Source organism: Protomyctophum bolini (genome assembly GCF_963924005.1).
Source record: "Protomyctophum bolini genome assembly, chromosome: 16".
Taxonomy (NCBI): Eukaryota; Metazoa; Chordata; class Actinopteri; order Myctophiformes; family Myctophidae; genus Protomyctophum; species Protomyctophum bolini.
The window spans coordinates 33,726,540-33,748,631 of record NC_137877.1 but is presented as its reverse complement, the minus strand read 5'-3'; the positions used below and the strand labels follow the sequence as shown (position 1 = coordinate 33,748,631).

The window sequence follows — 22,092 nt, the reverse complement described above, 5'->3', positions numbered from 1 at the left end:
TGCAGCTGCTATTTATATGCACGAAAGCATTCTCCTCACCCTGTTGTCAAAAGCACAGTTGCACAGGGGAGAACTGTGCCGTTCAGATTGCAGATTAGGCCATGACATCGGTAAGATATGGCGCATTAACGTATACCGCAGTACTAGTGCAGTTTATCCACAGAGGCAGCAAAGTGGATGGCACAAATGGCATGCCTATAGCAATAATATTTAGACTTTTAACTAGTTCATTGAATTAACAATTCACTGATGATAAACAGAGGTGGTCCTAACCTAACAATGAACGGAAACGACCGAGGTAAACCTGACCCCAGGGGGGAAAGTGAGAGTGTGAAAGTCCAGTTTACTGTAACCAGTTAAGCCTTTTAGGGGATGGAGAATGTGGCATTAGTATTGGTCGTGTGATGATGTTAGGAGATGATTGTAAGGAGGACATCAGTTATCCATTTTAAGATCTGTCTCTGAGTGTATATGTCCAAGTGTGTCTAGTATATGTCTAGTGTCTACAAGTTGAGCAGATGCATGCACCGTCACATTTATAAGATATGCCCCTGTCATTTCAATTGCATTGTGTGTGTGCATGCATGCGCGCGTGTGTGCACATACATGTGTGCCCCCACTACATAATTACAGTTGTTTGAATAACCGCCTTTGTACAATGTTCGCCCCTCAGCAAGGAGGACCCGAACCTGCAAAGCTTCTCATTACATAATGCTGTTATCTACAGGCGTGTGGATGGGAAGCAGAGATCCAGACATTGCATAGTATGGAGGAACAAGAGGAAGGGAGAGAGATGGTGGGTAAAGGATGAAGGAGCTCAAGAGGTCTTTGAGCATCACAGACCTCGCCAGCCAAAGAGGGGCAACGGCAAGCGCGTGCGAGGTAGGTACTTCCATCTCAATCAAACTACCTCTTGGTCCTGGGACATTATTTTAAATCAGAATTCAGCTAATACCACATGTCTAAACTAGTCACTGTGATTTATACAACTGAATTACAGCTGAATAGGTGTCTTGTGTCTGTCTGACTGTCTGCATGTTGCTTTAAACCAATGCACAAACAAAGAAAATAAAGGATTTTGAAGTATCAAAGTCTGTCTCACAGCAGTGTAGAGCGTAAATAATAAATGTTAAGACTTTGATTGGCCTAAACACAATAACAGTCAGAATGTTACGTACTAGCAGCCGATACTTCATTATAGCTCAATAACAAAGCTTTCTCACACCATAAAGTAAACTCTGCCTAACCACTGTAGCAGTAGATAGTAAAGACGTGGAGTAAATAACAGCACTGTGAAAGTTTACTGCAGGGCGGAATTGCCATTGATCCCTGAAAACAATTCCACTTCCCTTCTTGTTGCTGGAGAATTCTTCCCAGCAAAAATAGAGTGCCAGGGATGTAAGGAGAGGGGAGGGGGGAGAGGAGAGGAGAAAGGCAGGGCGGGGGCAAGAGGGTAGCTCTCTCGTGATGCCCCCGCTTTTCTTCTCGTGCCCCATGAACTGAACAACACTTGTTCCTGGGACGAGACTAAGCTCACTGTTGAGATCTCTCTGAAGAGCTCCATCACCATCTGACGCCATACGAGGTCTGTTGGTCAGAGTGGCGCGACTACATTATCACCACTCAACTGTCCATTGACGTGAGGGAAGGGAACAATGCTTTGATCAGATACCACCACCACCACCAGACCAGTCTTCTCCCAGAACAGGTAATAATCAGCCTCCCTTAGGGGGACACCTCAAATCTGCCAGGTTGTTACCATTTTTAAAAGGCAAAAAGATACTGTGTTGACATATTTAATTAAAAGTCTTCATTCGTTCCACCACAGATATATTTCTTGAAATTATGTTATGTACACTAAAACTAAACTCATTTTTCCAGTGAGACCTAACTGACCTATATTCGAATGTCTCTTAGCTGAAAGATGTGGACTGCTTGTTTAATTGCAGGTAACTAGGCAAATGTAATACGTCTAATAAATAACTTTATGCTGTGGGTATGCAAGAAACCTCAGTAGCAGCAGATATATGGTGACAGTAAAGAGTGTTGGAGTGTAGTGCAATGAAGTCTGTGTGAGAAAGATGATGTCTCTTGGAGCTTGAGCAGATTGATTATAGGAGGCCTGGTGTGTATCAGTGTCTCCTCTGTTCCTAGCAGGTACAGCTGTCACCACATTCTCCCCGTTCTCTCTCTCTCTCGCTTTTCCTTCTTTCTCTTTACCTGTTTCATAAACTAATGGTAGCGTGCATTATTAACCGCTATAACACAGCATCTTTATTCTTGGCCTATCAATAGGTGAAGAATTGGGGGAAAATAGCTGAACATTCAGTGAAAAGAGCAGATCTAGAAGGTCACAACGCGTTGCAGCGCGATACGTTGTGAGCTTGCACATCTACTATATTTTCTATTTGATGTACAATATGGCAGGGTTTTCAACTTGAAACTTTAAGCACTGTGTTTTTAAGGTTGCAATTAATAATGAATTCTGATAACATGAACCCGGGATTTTATTGCCAATGCCATGCGATAATACGGTAGACCTCCTCACTTTCCCATGTCTGTCCAAATATCATCCAAATAATAATAATAATCTCACAGTTAAAGTTTCAGACAAAGATCACCTTGAATATTGTTTCAAATGTGAGAAAACAGATAAAGGCATGTGATTTAATACATGCAAGTATGACAAATGAAGTCATCAGCAAAAAAAAGAAAAAGAGACTCAATCCAACAGTTTACGGCAAGCTGGACATAAGCACGCAGTTATTTAAATGTGAATCTGTGCATTTCTATTTGAGTGTATTCTTGCTTTGCCTGAAGCAACACTTTCTTAATAGAGGATCTTGACTTTTGTGTAAATATCTTTAATATATATATCTTTCATTGTTTTGAACTGATATCCTTTTAATATTTCCAACGTATGTAGGCCTACTTATTATACATACAGGAGTTATTTGAATTTCTCACTGGCAATTTAGAGCTTTTATAAATATATCATAGACTAATACGATCCAGCTTCCACCCCGGAAATATATCAAGAGTTAAAATGTGAAATGTATTTGACAGAAATGTTCCCTCTGTGGTGAACCCACCTGGCAGTTGCCTGGCTGCAGGGCTCCAGTTAAATGCCATGCAGTTAAACAATAGCTCATAACAGGGCCGTGGGTCTGTGTACAATAGTGGGCAGATGAACATCCAGACAGCCATGTAAGGTAGCAGGCAGCAGATCACTTGCTCCAGCCGGTGTGAGTGATGTATGCCAGCCCGGATCCACCATTGGGCTATAAGTGGTGCCATGGTGGTCGGGTGACAGGTGACCCCGGTCTTTGTGTGTTTGGGAAGTATATATTCACCACCATCCGACGACAGCCCTGCCCAGTGATGTTGCTATCCTGAGTTTACCCCTGGGCCCCCTGGCTGTCCCCCTAACAGCTCATCCTTGATCTCAAAGCCTAGCACCCACGGGGGTAATGATACTAGAGTCCCTCATATTGCCCCCGACAGCCGAACAGTTGCTGCATGTGCACGTTTAAAAATACTGGTATTGTGAACGTGTGCAAGTTTGACTTCAAGCGGCATGCCATGGATTCACGAAACGTTATCACTATGAGAGGAAAATCTTTCTTTTGATCACTACATTTCAGCAAGTATACAACTCCTAATTTATACTTTACTGTATGATGACCAAGTGAAGGATAACGGAAAAACGTGATGCTTAACATTTCTGGAAGAAAATCAATTATTTTTCAATTGGATTTAAAAAATTTTTTTTTTACTGTATCTAAATATGAGTATTCGCACTGACTGTTCATGTGTCTTATAGACCCTTTCAACTACGGCTTTGAACGTAGTGTGAGAACCAGTTCTGCTGGTGCTTCCACCTCAGCCCCCAGGAGGCTAAGATATTTAACTACACTGCAGTAGTGTAATCCAAATTTAGGAGCCATTATCAGCCTGGAACAATTCAGAGGGTCAGAAAACACCACTTTGGGTGGCCTGCTCTTAGAATCCTGTGAGGCCCACAGCCCAACTTTGCCCCTTCATGGTATTACTTTTTAAATCAAATGCAGGCAAAGACAAACATGGGGCCTGTGCAGGCCAAATTTGGCCATCCATGATTTGTCAAGTAGATACACTCCTCTAAATGATGGGTGACTAAATCTTTCCCGTACATCTCTACCGAAGTGTCGTGCAGATAATGCGTTCAAGGTATAAAACACTGAGACCTCAATCCGAGACTATACTGGAATAACTGCCGCACTTGCCCAGATTGTTTAGCCCCAAGTGAACAAAGCCTCTCAGAGATACATACTGATTTGGCACTACTCACAGCACGTTGTCATGTATACACTTCTGTGATCTGTGGGTGTTTAGTCTAAACATGGCTCCATCAGAGGGGGCCTATAGCAGAGCCAATGTATGTGCACCAGGCACCACATAAGTGTTTGCAGGCAGTTCATCGTAGCCCTCTATGGGGATAGGGACTGTTCAGTATGTCAAAACACGTCTGAGTGCTGAAATGAGTAATATATCAAGGGGAGATGTTTAATTCAACTCTGCCCCCTGTTGTCCCTGCTAAGGGGCTAAGCTGATAGTAAAGTAGGTGATAAATTGACAATGTCTGGCAAGATAACCACCAATCATCAAACAAACAACTAAATAAACATGTATTCATCATGGTTGTTTGTATTGTATTATTAACTTAACTGTGATTAACTACAATATATAAGAGTCCTCACTATATGCTGTGTTGACCTACTGTACATGTGTGAAGTATGTTTGATTAAGAAACAGGACATACAGTACAGCTTTGCAGTTGTGTGCCTCCACCAAGCAGTTTACTGGACAGACACAGATGTCTGAAATTCCCTCAAAGGTGATACTAAATTCTGAGATACCTCGTCGAGGTTGGGACGGATGGACAGACGGATGGATGTACAGTACAGAACGCTGAGTATGTACAGACAGACGGACGGACAAACACATAATGCCTCCAGCCACGGCTGTCTGCCGCGGTGACAAAGAAAATAGTCCAAGATTAACATAGCATGCCGTGTCCCAGATATATCGCATTCACAAGGTTGGGGTGGATAGACGGCTAACAAATGGATGTACCTGTGGACAGACAACCCAAAAACAATTCATCTCTATCCAGGTACACTGTCCTATAGGCACTACCCGGCAGGCCGTGTAGTGAGTACAGCCAGGCATGGCATCAGATTGTTGCTTTGCTGTCCAGAGAGAACACACAGTATTCATTCTCGTAGCGCCGCTCCGAGGAAAATCACTGGATGCCATGCCATAGAGAAGGAACACTGGAATGCTGTTTAGTTGCCATACTGTCTGCCTGTCTTCACCCTACATTTGTTTGTGGTCTGGCTTCTATTCAGACCAGGACATGTCGATGTCTGTGCATGCCACATTCGGTTACAAGTTGATGTCCATTCCCAGTAATGACTGTCAAATTGTACGTATCACAGACGCACAGATTTTAGTATGACTATGGCACTCAGAGTAAAGACGTCAGTTCCTCTCTTCAATTCGTCTCTCAGCTCAACTCAACCCCCCGTAAACAAACTAAACATAATAACTAAGCGTAGCCTAATCTTTCTCTCAGGGTAACATAAAAACTCTCCAATACTTCATCAAGCCTAACATAACAACACACATTCCTGTACTGTGATCAATGTCACAGGGAATTTCAGGGAAATAATTCAGTGGTGTGCAATGCCCTATTTGTGCAGCCCTCAGTTCTGATTCGTCTCATAATCATGTTGTCCATTACTTTGCCACAGATATTATAAACAAATGTGACAGCCATGATGGTACACAGGCAAAGCAGAGAGCTCAGTGTGGGGTACAGCGTATCACAGTAAATCCCTGGTTATTACCCATCTTCCAGAGAACCACTGGTAGCCCTGCAGGTAGCATAGACTATCTATGGTATAATGTGCAGTTAAGGCCAGTACATGCTCCTAGTCGGCTCAAACGAACTTCACAGCGTTCGGTACGGAAACTCGCTCGCTTTATCTCGCTCGGTGGTGCCTCTCGTGGCTCGAGACGGCACGCCTCCGTCACAGTCAAAAATTATACTTTCGTTTACCGGCCACAAAACGTATCATCAACCCACAGAATAACGAATAAACACCTACTGACTCGTCGGTAGGTCAGTATCTCACCTACTTAGACCATTCAATAGTCCGATTTAATGTGATAATGTCCCATTCAGTGCATTGACAGCATCCGAATTCGGTGCCATTTGGGAGTGCACGAGTTCTGATAGAATCTCCCCATATTATTCAGCTGTACAACAATGCACTTTTGTTATGTCACTTTGATTTCTAGCTCAGAGCATGAGCCTGCAGTTCTGTAAAGGCAGAGTTCCTTTTAATACAGCTGTTCCCTCTTGTCCTTCGGAAATCATATTGTTTGAAATTGCTTCCTCTGAGAGCAGGAAAGGGGAAGTTGAAGAAGGAGACAAAGACCGCAGGTTCTCCAAGTTCACCCCGAACGGTTCAGATTCCATTCTGTCTGCCTTTCTAGGACTACAAAAGATTCCCAGAATCCCAGCATTGCCACGGTGTGTGTGTGTGTGTGTTAGGACATTAAGCAACTAGTTGACAATTCAACTAGTCGACTAGTAAATCCACTAGTCGACCTTGTTAGTACTAGTTGACTAGTTGATAAGGAAAACACATAGTTGTTGTTTTTTTTAGTTTTTGGATTTTGTAGGCCTCAAGCAGGGCCGGTTCTAGGCATAAGCAATATAAGCGGTCGCTTGGGGCCACAACCACAAAGGGGGCCACATACTAGTATTTTTTTTATGTCCAATGTATTTGCATTTAAGTTCATAAAGTTAACATGAGAACATATAAATGTAATCAGGATTCCAATAAAGAATGTTGCAATAATTGCAGATCTACGAGCTTAAAACGCGTCGCAGCTTGAGCTGTAAATCAGCTATTTTTAATAGCCCCAAACCTGCCTTATCCAAAAACTATAGTTATTATTTTAATATGCAATAAAATTAAGATGCAGTTGAATGCAAGTTGCAAATTGCACACTGCCCACAGGTGAAGTGGTTTGCTATTGATTGCAGTTGGTTGATTGAATTGTTGGCAATAGGCTAGCACAGTAAAGATGATAATAATCTAATATTATATGTGTAGTTCTTTATGGATATAGGGCTCCATTTTTGTCACCGGTAAACCCCTTATCCCTAAACTCACAGCGCTAGTTGAACTCGGGAACCAATGATATGTCGGACCAAAGTATGCTCCCCTCCACAATCTCCACTTAGAAGCTTGTTCACCTCTGATCAAAGTTAGTAGCCCTTGCATGGAACTATATGACGGTGCATTCCTTTAAATCCTGGCATGCTCTTTTTATCGTTATCTAATCACCCATCATGTACGTACATGTACATGATGGTTTTTTACTCTTATCTTTCTGTTTCCATTGCATGACATCACAAATATGCAAGGTCTAAGACTGTCTCTAGGATGTCTCATCAAGATGTCACAAACTATCGAAGCTACCGTAACCGTACCAAACCAAATAGTTTTGGTTTGATAGCAGAACTGGTGCGTTTATGATACTTCAGCCTAGCATGGGATGGGATATTATACTTGCTGGGTCAGGCTGGACATAAACAGGTGAGGAAAGCCTGTTGTCAGTATTCACTGATAAGAGTAAGGCTGTTTCAGCCATGTCTACCTCCTGCTATTGTGATAACCTTACTCCCTTCCTTTCATGCCTTTCATGGTGAAGGCTGAGTGAGTTGCCTGAGCCGGTATAAGGCGGTATTGCCTTCCAAGGCTTCCATGGACAGCCCAAAGGCACAATCGTGAACTAATGACATAAACAGGCTAACTCTTAAACTCACTAGTAGTTCGTAGATGGAACAAAGAGCGCCTTTTCAGCATGGAGGTTGAACATTTCCTTTCTCATGCGTTCTCATGGTGTTTTTTTCTTTCGCCACAGTTAGAATGAAGGACACAAAGCCTGGGGTCCAGCCTTTCCATTTTATGGAGCCAGACAGACAGACAGAGACAGAGAGAGAGAGAGAGAGAGAGAGAGAGAGAGAGAGAGAGAGAGAGAAAGACTTCCAACTAAGTCATAGTCATGGTCATTTCACAGTGGGGGGTGACAAGAGGCAGTTAAGAGCTAGACTAGAGTCATCATCAGCCAGGCATTGCCAAGCACTATACAGCAGAATATATAGAAGAACATTTCTTCTGCAGGGAAATGACAACTGAGAAAGCACAGCAGCTCAGCTCAGCAACTCAGAAAGATGTGGGATGGCAAGATAATATAAGTGCGACTGTAGGTCACAGTTTACTATGAAAACATGCAAAACCTGTCAGTCAATCACACCTGCCAGTCAGTCCGTCACGCCTTGTGACACGCTCCAAATATGGACAATACAGAATTCATTCACAGCCCCTCTGCCACCCTTAGATCTCCATATATGGAGATCTGACCTCATCAAACCCTGTACACTCAAGACACTGCCCCCGCTGCCACCCTCAGATCTCCATATATGGAACAGACCTGTTCTGACATTCAATATGTTGATCTGACCTCATCAAACCATGTACACTCAAAACACGCTCCATATATGGCCACTACAGCATTCATTTGATCTGACCCCCCATGCCAGCGCTCGCCCAGCAGTCTGCCGTCACCCAGGCGGATGCGTGCCGTGCAGTGTGCACGCGGCGAGGTCGAGTAAGGTGTCTGCACCAGTATAGCGTCTTACTGGTATCTATATCTCTGCTGTCTGGATGAAACCACCTAACCATCACGTTAAACTTTCAGGAAATGAAAAACATCCAGCTTAAGTGGAGTTAGGAGTTTTTTTAATAAGCGCCTTTTAATACTTTTCATTGGATCAATATTTGTTTAACGAATACACAGACATAAAGGGTGTTCAATAGCATTGATTTATGATAATAAGAATAAGAATAAGAATAAGAATAAGAATAAGAATAAGAATAAGAATAATCAAAAACATAAAAAATTGAGTTAGGTGGTTTCTTCCGGACAGCAACGATATGTACACTGTAAATGTCCTGAGAGTTTAACTGTATGTGTACGTTATAAAAAATAAAACACACACACACACACACACACACACACACACACACACACACACCTGTCCTCCTTTTTTAATACAGCAGATTGTGCATATTTCCTATAACCTTGCCAAGTAGCAGCAGTAAATTCTGACATGTGACGACTGACGAGCTGGAAAAAGCTGTCAGGCAAAAGCCCTCCCCCCACTTTGATTCTACTGTTGTCATCGTCTGTCTTGGGTCGCTAATTGCGTAGTAAAATCTACTAGCAGGTGGGCATGTACACGGCTGGAGATCTGTGTCTCAATTCAAAGGCCTTTTTTTTTTATCTGATGTTTTTGTCTCATGGTCTCCATTTTCAACTCGGATGGGTTTGTTTAACCCTTCGATGATGGGGTCATTTATGAGCCCCATAAAACTGGGTGGCCAGCTGCCTTGTAGGGTCATTTGTTGCTGAGACACATCAGGCTGTCATTGCCATGTTTGGGTGAAACCCAAACTCTCATTAATATAAGGGTCAAAGCATGCACACGGGCACGCACGCAGGCACGCACGCACACACGTCACACACACACACACACACACACACACACACACACACACACACTTAGCCACTGCAGTCATGTGCTGTGGGCAAGATGGAGACTGTGCAGTCCAGTGCAGGTCACAGCATCCCACTAAAAGGACAGCATCTCCTAGCGTCGACCTGCCCCATGGCCCATCCCCCTGTCTGTCACACATAGTTTGGCATGCAGCTTTCAGGGATATGAATAAATAACATAATTTATACAAACAACCTCGCTATTTACTTTTGCATGAACTCAGAGCTCGCTCTCTATCCCCCCTTCTCTCTCTCTGTCTGCCTGTCTCTCATGAGAAAAGTGTTCTCATGCCATAGTGTCCATTCCTCAAGCAATTCACTGGGAGACAAGTTATTTATACCCCCCCCCCACACACACACACACACACACACACACACAATGCCACCCGTGCATACTACATAGACACCCACACAAACATGTCACTGTATCACTACGACAATGGTTGGTCAACAGCTGCCTATTATGACTCATCATGTCTCTCTTTTCCGTCTGCTCTCCTCCACACTTTCTGGACCCCCTTCTCATCTCGCTCCCTCCTCTAGACAACCACTTCCCAACCCCCCCACCTCCTCCCTCCACCTCCTCCTGTGTCCCGATGTCTCTCAGGTGTGTCCAGTGAGGAGCGATGGGCGACTGGAGCCTCCTGGGAAACTTCCTGGAAGAGGTCCAGGAACACTCCACCTCGGTGGGGAAGGTGTGGCTCACCGTGCTCTTCATCTTCCGCATCCTGGTGCTGGGCACCGCCGCGGAGTCGTCCTGGGGCGACGAGCAGAGCGACTTCCTGTGCGACACGCAGCAGCCCGGCTGCACCAACGTGTGCTACGACCGCGCCTTCCCCATCGCGCACATCCGCTACTGGGTGCTGCAGATCATCTTCGTCTCAACGCCGTCGCTCATCTACATGGGCCACGCCATGCACACGGTGCGCCGCGAGGAGAAGCGCCGGAGGAAGGCGCACGAGGCGAAGGAGGCACAGAGGGAGGAGGAGACGGGCGGAGGTGACGCGCGCGGGGAGAAGGAGTACCTGCAGCAGAAGGAGAGCGGTGGGCAGGAGGCGGCGCCCGACACGACCGTCCGTGTTCGCCTGAAGGGGGCGCTGAAGCAGACGTACATCCTGAGCATCCTGATCCGCACGGTGATGGAGGTGATGTTCATCGTGGTGCAGTACATGATCTACGGGGTGTTCCTCACGTCGCTGTACCTGTGCAACGCCTGGCCCTGCCCAAACCCTGTCAACTGCTACATGTCGCGGCCCACCGAGAAGAACGTCTTCATCGTCTTCATGCTGGTCGTGGCTGGCGTGTCTCTGCTGCTCTCTGTGGTGGAGCTCTACCACCTGGCCTACAGGAGGGCCAGGAAGCGCATGCGCAAAAATGCGGCGCAGAAGAACAGCCAGAGGGCCGTGGCCGTGTCCACGGCGCCGGAACCCGACAGCCTGTCGCGGCATACAGCTTCCTGCACCCCGCCTCCGGACTTCAGCCAGTGCCTCAGGTCACCGTCCTCCATGAACCCATTGACCATGGCATCTCATCCTTTCAACAACAGGATGGCACTCCAACAGAACTCTGCTAACCTGGCCACCGAGCGCCACCACAGCCGTGACCGCATGGAAGATGAGGCGGACTTCCTGAGGTTGAGCTACAACCACGTGCCGACGGAGGTGCCCAACAGCTGCTCCTCGCCATCCTTGCTGCACTCCGGATTCATAAAGGACAAGCGGCGATTGAGCAAGACCAGCGGCAGCAGCAGCCGTGTTCGTCCAGATGACCTGGCTGTCTAGAACCCCAGCGAGAGAGAGGCCGAGGAAGGTGCGACTGTGAGTTAGAGTTGACTTTAGATCCGAAAAAAGATAGAGATCTGTCTAAGCGGAGGATTAACGCTGCAACTGATGAGTTTGAAAAGGTAAATGACAGTTTGTAAAGATAAACCAGGGCGAGCTCTGAATGTTAATTCTGAGTGGAGTGATCAGTCACTGGGCTAACTATGCAAATGTGGGTGCTATACAAGATTGGTGTGGCATGGAACACAGAACATCGACCATAGAGAGCCAAAATGTCCTAAAACAAACTAGGGTCAGAGTAGCCTGAGCAGCATTCCATTTCGGGTTTCTGATCCGGTTGGGAGTGGATGGTAACTTTCATCATGTTGTAGTCAATGATTTGTAGTCACCTGGCAGGAAACCACAAGGCGGAATCAGTACTATGAATGGGTACTTCTTATTCCGTCATCAGGCGTTTCCTGCCTGATGACTACAAATCAGTGACTACAACATGACGTAAATTACCATCCACTCTAGACCGGTTCACACAGCGATTTTGGAACACAGACCAGGCTTTCCTCCGAAGTGGAAAGCCATGGTGACGCGAGGTTAGGGTCTGAGAGTACTACAAACATGAGGTATGTGGCCATATACGTTGTATGAACAAAACGGTCATATTTGACAATTGCACAATATTATGTTTTTGATATGGAATTCTAGCTATATCACCACTCACCTTGAAGACCCTACTTCAGCAGGGAGAGAGAGACAGGAGAGAGAGAGAGAGAGAGAGAGAGAGAGAGAGAGAGAGAGAGAGAGAGAGAGAGAGAGAGAGAGAGAGAGGGAGGGGACGAGAGAGGGGGAGAGAGGGAGAGAGAAAGAGCTAGAGAGATGAATGAGGCCACCTTCAGCTGCCATTCTGGCTTTTAAACTGATATTGTGGGATCTCTGCAATGCAATAAATATTCAGACTGTGGCTCTAAATGGCTCAAGCCATTGTTTTTGCCTCCCCCACTCAGCCAAAGTGACATATACACTGTGAATCAACTGAATCTTGCCATTCCATGGACTGGATGTTTACTGACTACGTGCACAATGAATTATAACAATCAAGTGAACGTGCCTTAAAGAATTGTGTAAGAAACCTTTTTTCTTTTCTTTTTTTTTACATAGACTGTAAGGTTAATACATGATAACAGTAAATAACTTCCTTGCACTGTAACTCTCAGGTTGCAGAATATTTAAAATACATGTTCAATACAGATGAGTCAATTGAATAGGCGTAGGGCCTACATATTTTTGTAAGGTGTAAACAGTGACCTGTCACTAATGAGTGTCGTCTTCAAAACAATTGATTAAAAATTAAATGTATGAATGAGTAAAATTCTCATTAGTCATGTGTCAGGAGGGTTTGTATGAAAGAATCATACAATTTAATTGAATGTATTCTGAAAGAAGTACTAGACCTACCGGTTTGACATTATTCAAGGGTTGACGGTTCTGCCAATGAGCTGGTTGCAGCGGGTTTCAGCCACTAGGTGGAGATATTTCATGTCTTCTGAAAAACCTACAAGTGTAACATCTGTATTAGTAGAAATATTACATACAATGTTGTAGTGGATGTTTTACATTAATGTTATTAATGCATAGACTAATTTCAAACTTAGGAGGTTGGGTCAGACTCATAACTTCACTTTGTGAAAAGCACTGTTTTGTTGTGTGTGTGTGTGTGTGTGTGTGTGTGTGTGTGTGTGTGTGTGTGTGTGTGTGTGTGTGTGTGTGTGTGTGTGTGTGTGTGTGTCAACTACTGCTATCAATAAACAATTCATTCTGTATCTTTGTGCAATGTGTTGCACCCTATCACTTATCACAAATCAATAAATGATCAACGAATTGACTTGACTCATTCTTTCCCATCCCTCCGGAATATTTCAATCAATTGCCAGTTTGCCTCAGAACCATGCATTCAGTGAGTGGCCTATAATATATATTGCATAGGCCTAATAGTAACATGTGTTTGGGGAAGTAGCAGTTAGAGTAGTGTGGGTTATGTTGTAAGAGTTGTGTGTGGATTGGAATATCAGGCAGGTGGAAGGAGTTGACACAATGACAATGTTTGCACATTGCACTGGAAGAAAAACGAGTTCATATGCTGTACGTGTTTGCACATCAGCACTGGAAGAAAAACGAGTTCATAAACTGATTCAATGATGAATGAGAATAGCTGAAGGCAACTGGGATTTGGATTTTGCTATCCAGAAAGGCAAGCAAGTCAGGTACGGACCTTTATAGCCCTGAAACATGACTGCCATGATGATTGAGTCATCCATGGCCATGGCTATAGGACCTTTATATTTATGTGAACAATAAATAATCAAATACTAAGACAAAGATTTACCACGGTTTACTTCTGTCGTTTTGTGTGTAGTGGTAGAGGTCAATAACAAATTATTTTAGGCTGATATATTACTTTCCAATAAAATAGAGACTACAATTATAGGCTGATGTAGCCCGTGTTTTATAATTGTGTAATTTGCGTTTATTATTTATTTCATTGGCAATTTTATGTATAATTTAATTGTGCTATTATACATTTAAGTGAACTTGATCTATTGTAAATGTGATAAAGCTTCAAGAAGTAGCCTTCAATTCTACAGTTTGCAAGTGTGTGGTGATTGACGGCCGTGTTGTCTTTTTGTTAATAAGATTGGGGAGTTTTAACCTCTAAGGTTTTAACCTTACTCTAAGGTTTTAACACGCTTTGAACATAATTCAAATCAAAACTGAAACGTAAAAGCCTATAAAACATTATTTCTGACTTTATAGTGAATAACTCACGTGCGGTCCAGGAGGAAATGTAGTATAGTCGCACCGGAGGAAATACATTGGGAAATGTAGTTTTGGTGGACGTAATTTCCTGCTTCGATTCCACGGTAGGCTCGCGTTAAAAACACTACACTTTCCAATACGCTCTTTGCCATAAGCCGGTGTCTACAGTTGATTGGGAATGTCAAGTTGCATCAACATTTATTAAAAAGGCACTCATCGCCCTCTACTCAGAAAGTAAGTATTTATGGTATACTATAATACTTTAGCATAATACTAATAGCTGCTGATCAAACCTTAAAGAAACCTGCAGTTCACCAGAAGTTTACTGTCTGACAGTGAGGTGAACTGTAGATGAATTGGGCTAGCAACCGAGGTACCGGCGGCATGGCTAGCATTAGCTTACTTTTAACATTAACACTAATTCACGCTGTTGGCTATGTTTTACATGCAGTGTTATTCTTTCCCGGCGTAACGTTCTTACAAACATTAACATTAATACACTGCGTACGCGTCTGCGTTAACAGTTCCGGGCGGATGTTGTAATGTTGTTACTTGTTCCCGAACATACATTAGCTCGAACTTTCTATCATTCTCAACTGATTATTATTATAATTAATATAATAATAATAACAATAGTAATAATAATATTAATAGTAATAATAATAATTGGAATGGGAGCATGATCATCTGATAATCACGGCACAGATTGGCAGCAGCAGGGAGCATTGGGTGATGGTGTATATTGGAAATGGTGGATTATGCAACTATAAAGTGCTTTGCTTAATGCAAGGGTACTTACATGTTACTACTTGGTTATAGCACATCTTCACAAGAGACCTGAGAAGTCAGATTACATTCCTGTAATCAAGGAGTCACATTAAAAGGGTGCATTTGGTTACATTCACACTTTAGTTATTTTACCGTTAGCTCCAGAAACTATTGCAGTCTTAGTTTCACATACATACTGGATTGATTGATTGATTGAAATATTTATTAACAGTTTGTAGAATTACAGTACATTTCAAGCACAAACTCAATACAGAGACTGTTAACTGTGAGTGGACGACCCAATTAAGCATTACACTTGTTTGCAACAGGGTCCACATTGTTCAATACAATTCCATAATTAGCTTCCCGCGTTTGCGCGTCTTACTGGTTAGTAGAAGTAGTAGACTAGTAGTAAGAGGATGATGATGTTGTTGGTTGTCATAGTAAACCACGTTTGTAAATACCAGGCATATGTGTGTCTCTTACTTTCAGCACAGCAATGAGGCATGTTTGGACCAAGGCTAGCGTTTTAGGTTCACTATCAGCATCTATGGCATTTGGTTCACTGCTGTGGTCACAGAAGAATCCTGAACAAGATGAGATGGCCTCTGGTGGGTGTCCTGTCAACACAAATGTCTACTCCCCCTATGAGCTCAAACTGGTCCAAGTCCTGTTCCGACACGGGGCTAGAACACCGCTGAAATCTATACCCGATGTGATGGAGGTGAGGCCCGCTGGTTGACAAGGAGACCTGTAGTAGGACTAAAATGGCATTAATTAAGTAAATCAAATTATTATGTCATTAATAATTATCTGATCATGTGTCTCTGTCATCAAAGGCTCAGTGGGTGCCAACTCTCTTGGAGCCTCCAGTACACACTCAGATCAAGTATGTGGTGACAGACCTGCAAGGAGGCCCCCGGCCACCAGCTCCTGTAGAAGACAGCTACCGCAGCAACATACTCACTGTAAGTACGTGTGGGTTGTGTGAGTGTCCATGGACAGACTACACCATGTGGTTAGTTAGTTACTGTACCAACTTCAATTTAATGTTCAAGGAAGAGGTGTCATTTCAGAAAGAAATAGGGGGTGGCATAATTTACCATAGCCCCTTTTCTAAAATAGCAAAAAATAGTGGATCTACAAGCTCTCAACGCGTCGCCAAGCAACACGCTGAGAGAGCTTCCCAAAATAGAGATGCCACATTGAGAGTGGTTCATAAATTAATGGTTCCATACAATAAAAGGCTTACCGTATCTAAATTATAACGCGTCACATGTAATGTATGGGCTACGGTAGCGGTTACGATGAAATTGGGGATAGTAAGCATAAAATAACTGAATTTGAGGTTAAATCTGAACACTAGACTGACTAGAGCTGTGGTTCCCAAAGTGGGGTCCGGGGACCCCCAGGGGTCCTTGAGGGAGTTTCAGGGGGTCCCCAGCTAAATGATAGTTAGGAACCAAATGGACCCTTATGGGTCTGTAACTCTGAGAGTGTACAAATGGACACTGTCAGAGTTAAATTTGATTTTATAATATAAATTGGGGTCCCAGAGATAGAAATGCCATTAAATGGTGGTCTGTACTCTGTAGACTAATGCATGTCAAACTGGGAGTCCTTGAAATTAAACTGGTTGAGAGTCACTGCTAGAGCCGTACAAATCTTCTCTTATGGGGGTTCCCTGGCATATCTTTTCAAATGGCGGTCCGCGGGCTAATTAGTGACAATTTGGCAGTCCTTGACATAAAAGGTTTGGGAACCACTGGACTAGAGGATGGCAATTACCATCCCCTGATGACCCAAATGACGCCCCTGATTCAAGGGTAGAACGACACAGGCTGCAAGTCAACAAATGGACGTAATGGATTTGTGCCATGTCAAGTGGCCTACTGTCCTCGTTTTTACTATTATTATCTTGTGTCAATTACTAATTTGCATTCCTGTTATACTCTGAAGACCTCAGTGCTAATATATTCGTTCAGTAAAGTCTTTTCATTCAGGTTTTTATTCTATTCCGCTTTCAATGAACATAGAATATAATGCAGCCAGTAGTGAGAGAAATCCTTTCATTTGCATTTATCATTTCTAGTGCATGCACACTGCACAGTCATCGTACTTAAGTTGTCGGCACATATGTTTATGCGCAGTCACAATATCTGAGAGGCATGTCAATATCTATGCGGACATGAGCTGGTGACAAAATGTACATCATGCAGACTCTCAAGACAAAAATGCAGACGTGGAAACACAATTTGATGCATGTACTTACTCGTGCTATATAAGTCTTATGCCTGATTTATACTAAGTTGCATGCCGGTGTTGCGTACTGAAAATAGCAGATCTACGTGTTGTGAGCTTGTAGATCAGCTATTTTCAATGCACAACACCAGTGCACGAACCCTGTATTGACCTGTACTTTCGTTTGAACTGTACCCATTCTACAAACTGAATACAAATTTCAATCAATCAATCCCAATTAAGTATAAATCTGGCTTTTGCATAACTAATCACTGATCCAAATTGTCATCCTCGCAGGGTGGCACATTCCCTGGTCAGCTAACTGCAGTGGGCATGCAGCAGCTTTATGATTTGGGGAAAAGGCTGAGGAGGCGATACGTTGAGGAAACTTCCTTCCTTAGCCCCACCTTTAGCCCAGAAGAAGTCTAGTAAGAATACATGTCATTACATTTAGCAATGTGCAATGACTCATACTCGTTTGATACTACTTTGATACATTGGGTAAAGTGCAGAAGATATCATTCTGAATAATTATGTTCTACTATTGTCAAGTTGGCTGCCTTCCATGACCTACTTTTTTTCCTTCTAGTGTGCGCTCCACTAACATTGTGAGGACCATTGAATCTGCCAAATGTCTGGTAGCGGGTCTGTTCGAGCAGAGACAGAATGGTAGGATGAAAGTTCAAAGTATACCTGCTACGTGATTGAGGCTCTCACCTCCTTTCCTGATTTCTGATATTCTTTGTGTTCTCCCTCCACCTGAAGAAGCTGTTCCCATAGTAACAGCAGAGGCAGGGGCTGAAATCCTCTACCCTAATTACCATGGATGCAAACTACTCAAACTCGTTGGAGGGTAAGCAGAATGTACTTTATCTTCTAGTTCTACACACAACTATGGCAATAACAGCCAGAATAGCCAATGCCCTAACCAAACAAAATGCAGTTAAAACGACTAATGGTTTATCATTGCCTATTTTGTGTGTGTGTGTGTGTGTGTGTGTGTGTGTGTGTGTGTATACACGTGTGTTCTCTGTGCAGTCACCGCTGGGCTGAATCCTCCACTCTACCGGACATTGCGGCCGACCTGCAGAACATCCAAGATGCACTGGGCATCGCCGCTCACCAGCGCATCGACTTCATTCTCATTAGGGATGACATGGTCGCTAGAGAGGTGACATGGTCTTCTTGATACATTTGACTTAACTTAGGCGCAGCCAGATTAAGTAACAATGTGCACCAAGAGGTTAATCCCAGCTCTGCAAGATGCTTCAGATGAACTGTGTGTTTTCACAAGCCAAGTATCGTGTTCAGTAATTTCTGACATTACTGCATCTGTACGTATCAACAGGCACATGGCCTGCCCTTCCCTCCAGTACTGGATTCATGGAGGAACACAGTGGAACAGAGGGCAGTGGACATGATCTGCCACATCTACGAACCCAGCAAGAGGTTATTGTTACAGGCAGGGGAGATGGGGCTCTTCAAATGGGCAGATTCAAGTATATATATATATCACAATATGTATGGTTTGTTTCAGGGAAAGCTTGCAGCTATGTGTGGGACCACTCCTGCACACAATGATGGTCAACATTGAGGAGACACTACAGGGCAGCTCATCAGAGCCAAACAGGTTAGAGGCCAGACACCATTCCCGAATACGGTTGCCTGGTCCCCGATGGCCATGATTCACATTGGCCGAGATTCAACAGCGCACCCGGGTAAACTTCATTCGACTTATGTGCCTCAGAGGGGCGCTGTGGACTATGGGGCTTTGGGAGGCAGAAAATGTCATGTCATAGAAGAGTCAGAGTTTAGAGCAAATAATACAGTTTGGCTGTGTTCCTGTTGTCTTGATAATAATAACATAACAACAATACACAACTAAAGCAGTGTGCACTTATGGTCTTAAACAGCGCAACGTTATCTCTCGTCTGTATGACGGTGACATCATACAGTCATACATGATATACAGTGCCAAACTACACACCATAGACTGCAATGCCGCATTACATTAATATGGATAGTATATTGCCTGACCAGCTTAAAATTCACATTTAACTACAAAATACCAACAACAAATTGTTTAATACTACCTACCATTAACGGTACATTGAATACTCATTAAGAATTCCCCTGTCAGTTAACCAGAGCCAGAGGCACAGCAACACTTATAATCTGCACCATTAACTTCAACTTGAATACAAACTGTGGTGAACTGTATTCAATAAATGTATGCTGAATGGGAGTCCACTTGGCAAACGTACACTGTGTTAATCAGTTATTTTCCCATTTCCTCACCCAGGAAACTGTTCTTGTACTCTGCACACGATACGACTCTGATGCCCTGTCTTATGGCTCTGGGGATTTTCGACAAGAGATGGCCACCATATGGTGCCGAAATCACCCTTGAGCTACACCAGCACCGGGAGACAAAAGAGGCCTTTGTCAAAGTGTCCTACATCGGCCAGGTAAGAATGAGATTGCAACATACTCCAGAAATATCCTGTGTGTTCATTTAAATGATGTGTACAAATGTAACGGATCCAATTACACATTATGTACACTCTTTAGTTACAAATGGATAAATGAACAGAGTATTTTATAGGGTGATCTGCCCTGCAGATAATGGTCTGTACTGTCTTTGTCTGTAGGACCAGCTGTTACCAGGTTGTAGTGGAGTCTACTGCCCCCTGCAGGAATTCAAACGGGCCATCTCAGCCTACTCCCTGACCTCTGAACTTTACCAGAAACGTTGCAACAGCACAGAGGGCCTCACTCAACCCTGAGCCCTTCACCTCTAAAACACAGCTTTGCCCATGGCACGCACTGTCTATTATAAGCCGCCATTATAGTTTACGCGCTCTCTCCCTCCATCCAACAGAATGTGTCAGACAGGCATCATACCTCAATGTCAAAATGCACAAGAGGCCTCTTTCTTGGGCACAGAAGTCCTGGAACCCAGCCCATTTTAGAGGACTCTGAATTGTACTGTTTTTGTTCAATATAATCACCATCAATATAGTTGATGAATTGATCAACAAAATTATACAACTTGGTATCGGGTATAGTTGCTCATACCCAATATGGACTGTTCAGCTCACAGATGTCTGTTTGGCTTCATGACAAAGTCCACGACTACTGCTCTATTCATTCTGTTCAAAAGGAACATCTTACATGGTTCTTTTTTTCCAATTTAAGAATGCTGCAAAGTAAGTTAGTGCAAACCACTGAGGGTGGTCCGTGGCATGATGCTGCAAACCACTGAGGGTGGTCCGTGGCACGATGCTGCAAACCACTGAGGGTGGTCCGTGGCACGATGCTGCAAACCACTGAGGGTGGTCCGTGGCACGATGCTGCAAACCACTGAGGGTGGTCCGTGGCACGATGCTGCAAACCACTGAGGGTGGTCCGTGGCACGATGCTGCAAACCACTGAGGGTGGTCCGTGGCATGATTGGCACCATCATCTACGTCAGGGGTGCCCACAAGGTAGATTGTGATCCATCATTGAATCACAAAGGCTGTGCCGGTAGACCACATGACATGGCCCTAAAAAAATGTATATAAAATAAAAAAAAGCATCTGCCACTTTAATTAAGGGGACTTCATTGATTGACATCAAATAGGGCCCGTCAGCTCAGACCCACAATCTTCAAGAATGTAGCACACAAACTTCCGTAGCATTAGTTATACAAAACAGTACCAATTCCATTTCCCCCCTCTATTTTCCATTCCAAGTGTGTTTGTCTTATATGTACAGCGCCGCTATTCCAAAGTCCATTCAGGTACATTTTTAAACTATTTTCAGCAATGGGATTTTATTTTTTTGGGGCGGGTAGATCTTGTTGAGCTGATCATTTTGAAAGTAGCCTTCAAGTCAAAAAAGTGCGGGCACCCCTGATCTACATACATTTAAAATATTGTAACAAGACAATTCAATCATCCCGTCATTACAGTCATGAGTTGAACTGTATAAAATGTTCATAAACAGAGTACCAAATGTGTAATATACTAGTAAATGTGTGCGTGAATGTATTTTCCTAATCATTTATAGAACCTCAAAGGGAATTTATCTATGCCTCGAGTGAAATGTTGGTGCCTTCTTTTGGGGATTTGTTGACCGTTTAAATATATGCATGCATACTGTGGCAAAATAAGTAGAAGTTTTGTTTTCTGTTTTGGATTGGTGAGGAGAAATAAATATGAGTTGTCAATGTTCTGTTCCTTTCTATTGACAGGCAAAAGTCTCTGAACACTTAAAAAGCCATTCACCCATTTTCATCCTTATCTTTGGTAATAACTAATGCTCAATTGCCCATAAGATGGAAATGGCACAATATTCATCTACACACTGTATCTCATAGGTGGACCGCAGCCCATTCAGAAACCTGCCTAACAATGACATCAATGGGGAGTCCAAGCCAATATAAACTACAGCTTCTCTTGCTTGATAGTTCTGGTAGGGCAGGTTTATGAACTGTCCAGTCCTCCAATACACTTAAAATAGTCAAATAGTTCCATATTATAAAGAGCATGAAATATTGAAGGGAAATGGATGAAAAGCAAAACATCCTATTCCTGCTGGTAGTCGGGAGTTGAACGATTAGTAAATGTACAGTGTTATTTTATCCATTTGTAACCGCGTGTACAAATAACTATATGGACACACTGGTGTCGGACTTCTGGTTTACCGGAACGGGGTTCAACTCCCTACAGTGCCCTGCTCAATTTGTTGTATTTACATGGTTCATTGGAAATTGCGGAAATTGGAAATTGTTTTTTTTTTTTTTTTCAACACTCCGCAATTTGCTAATGTT

General features: G+C 43.4%; 2 protein-coding genes across 3 annotated transcripts; both read left to right on the top strand.

Moving 5' to 3' along the window:
* Window positions 1-1,521: 1,521 nt before the first annotated feature.
* Window positions 1,522-12,104, top strand: LOC308330287 (gap junction alpha-5 protein-like). The gene is made up of 2 exons (XM_080785116.1): window positions 1,522-1,708; window positions 10,222-12,104. The coding sequence occupies exon 2, from the start codon at window positions 10,305-10,307 to the stop codon at window positions 11,457-11,459; it is 1,155 nt and encodes a 384-aa protein (XP_080641242.1). The 5' UTR covers window positions 1,522-1,708; window positions 10,222-10,304; the 3' UTR covers window positions 11,460-12,104.
* Window positions 12,105-14,370: 2,266 nt separating this feature from the next.
* Window positions 14,371-21,489, top strand: acp6 (acid phosphatase 6, lysophosphatidic). 2 transcript variants are annotated; one of them, XM_080785594.1, is made up of 11 exons: window positions 14,371-14,501; window positions 15,528-15,759; window positions 15,875-16,003; window positions 17,574-17,704; window positions 17,866-17,945; window positions 18,045-18,129; window positions 18,315-18,447; window positions 18,625-18,725; window positions 18,814-18,906; window positions 19,579-19,744; window positions 19,928-21,489. In XM_080785594.1, the coding sequence occupies exons 2-11, from the start codon at window positions 15,535-15,537 to the stop codon at window positions 20,060-20,062; spliced, it is 1,278 nt and encodes a 425-aa protein (XP_080641720.1). In that variant the 5' UTR covers window positions 14,371-14,501; window positions 15,528-15,534; the 3' UTR covers window positions 20,063-21,489. The 2 variants fall into 2 exon arrangements, with proteins under 2 accessions (XP_080641720.1, XP_080641719.1); XM_080785593.1 differs by having other exon boundaries at window positions 18,042-18,129.
* The last annotated feature ends 603 nt before the right edge of the window (window positions 21,490-22,092 follow it).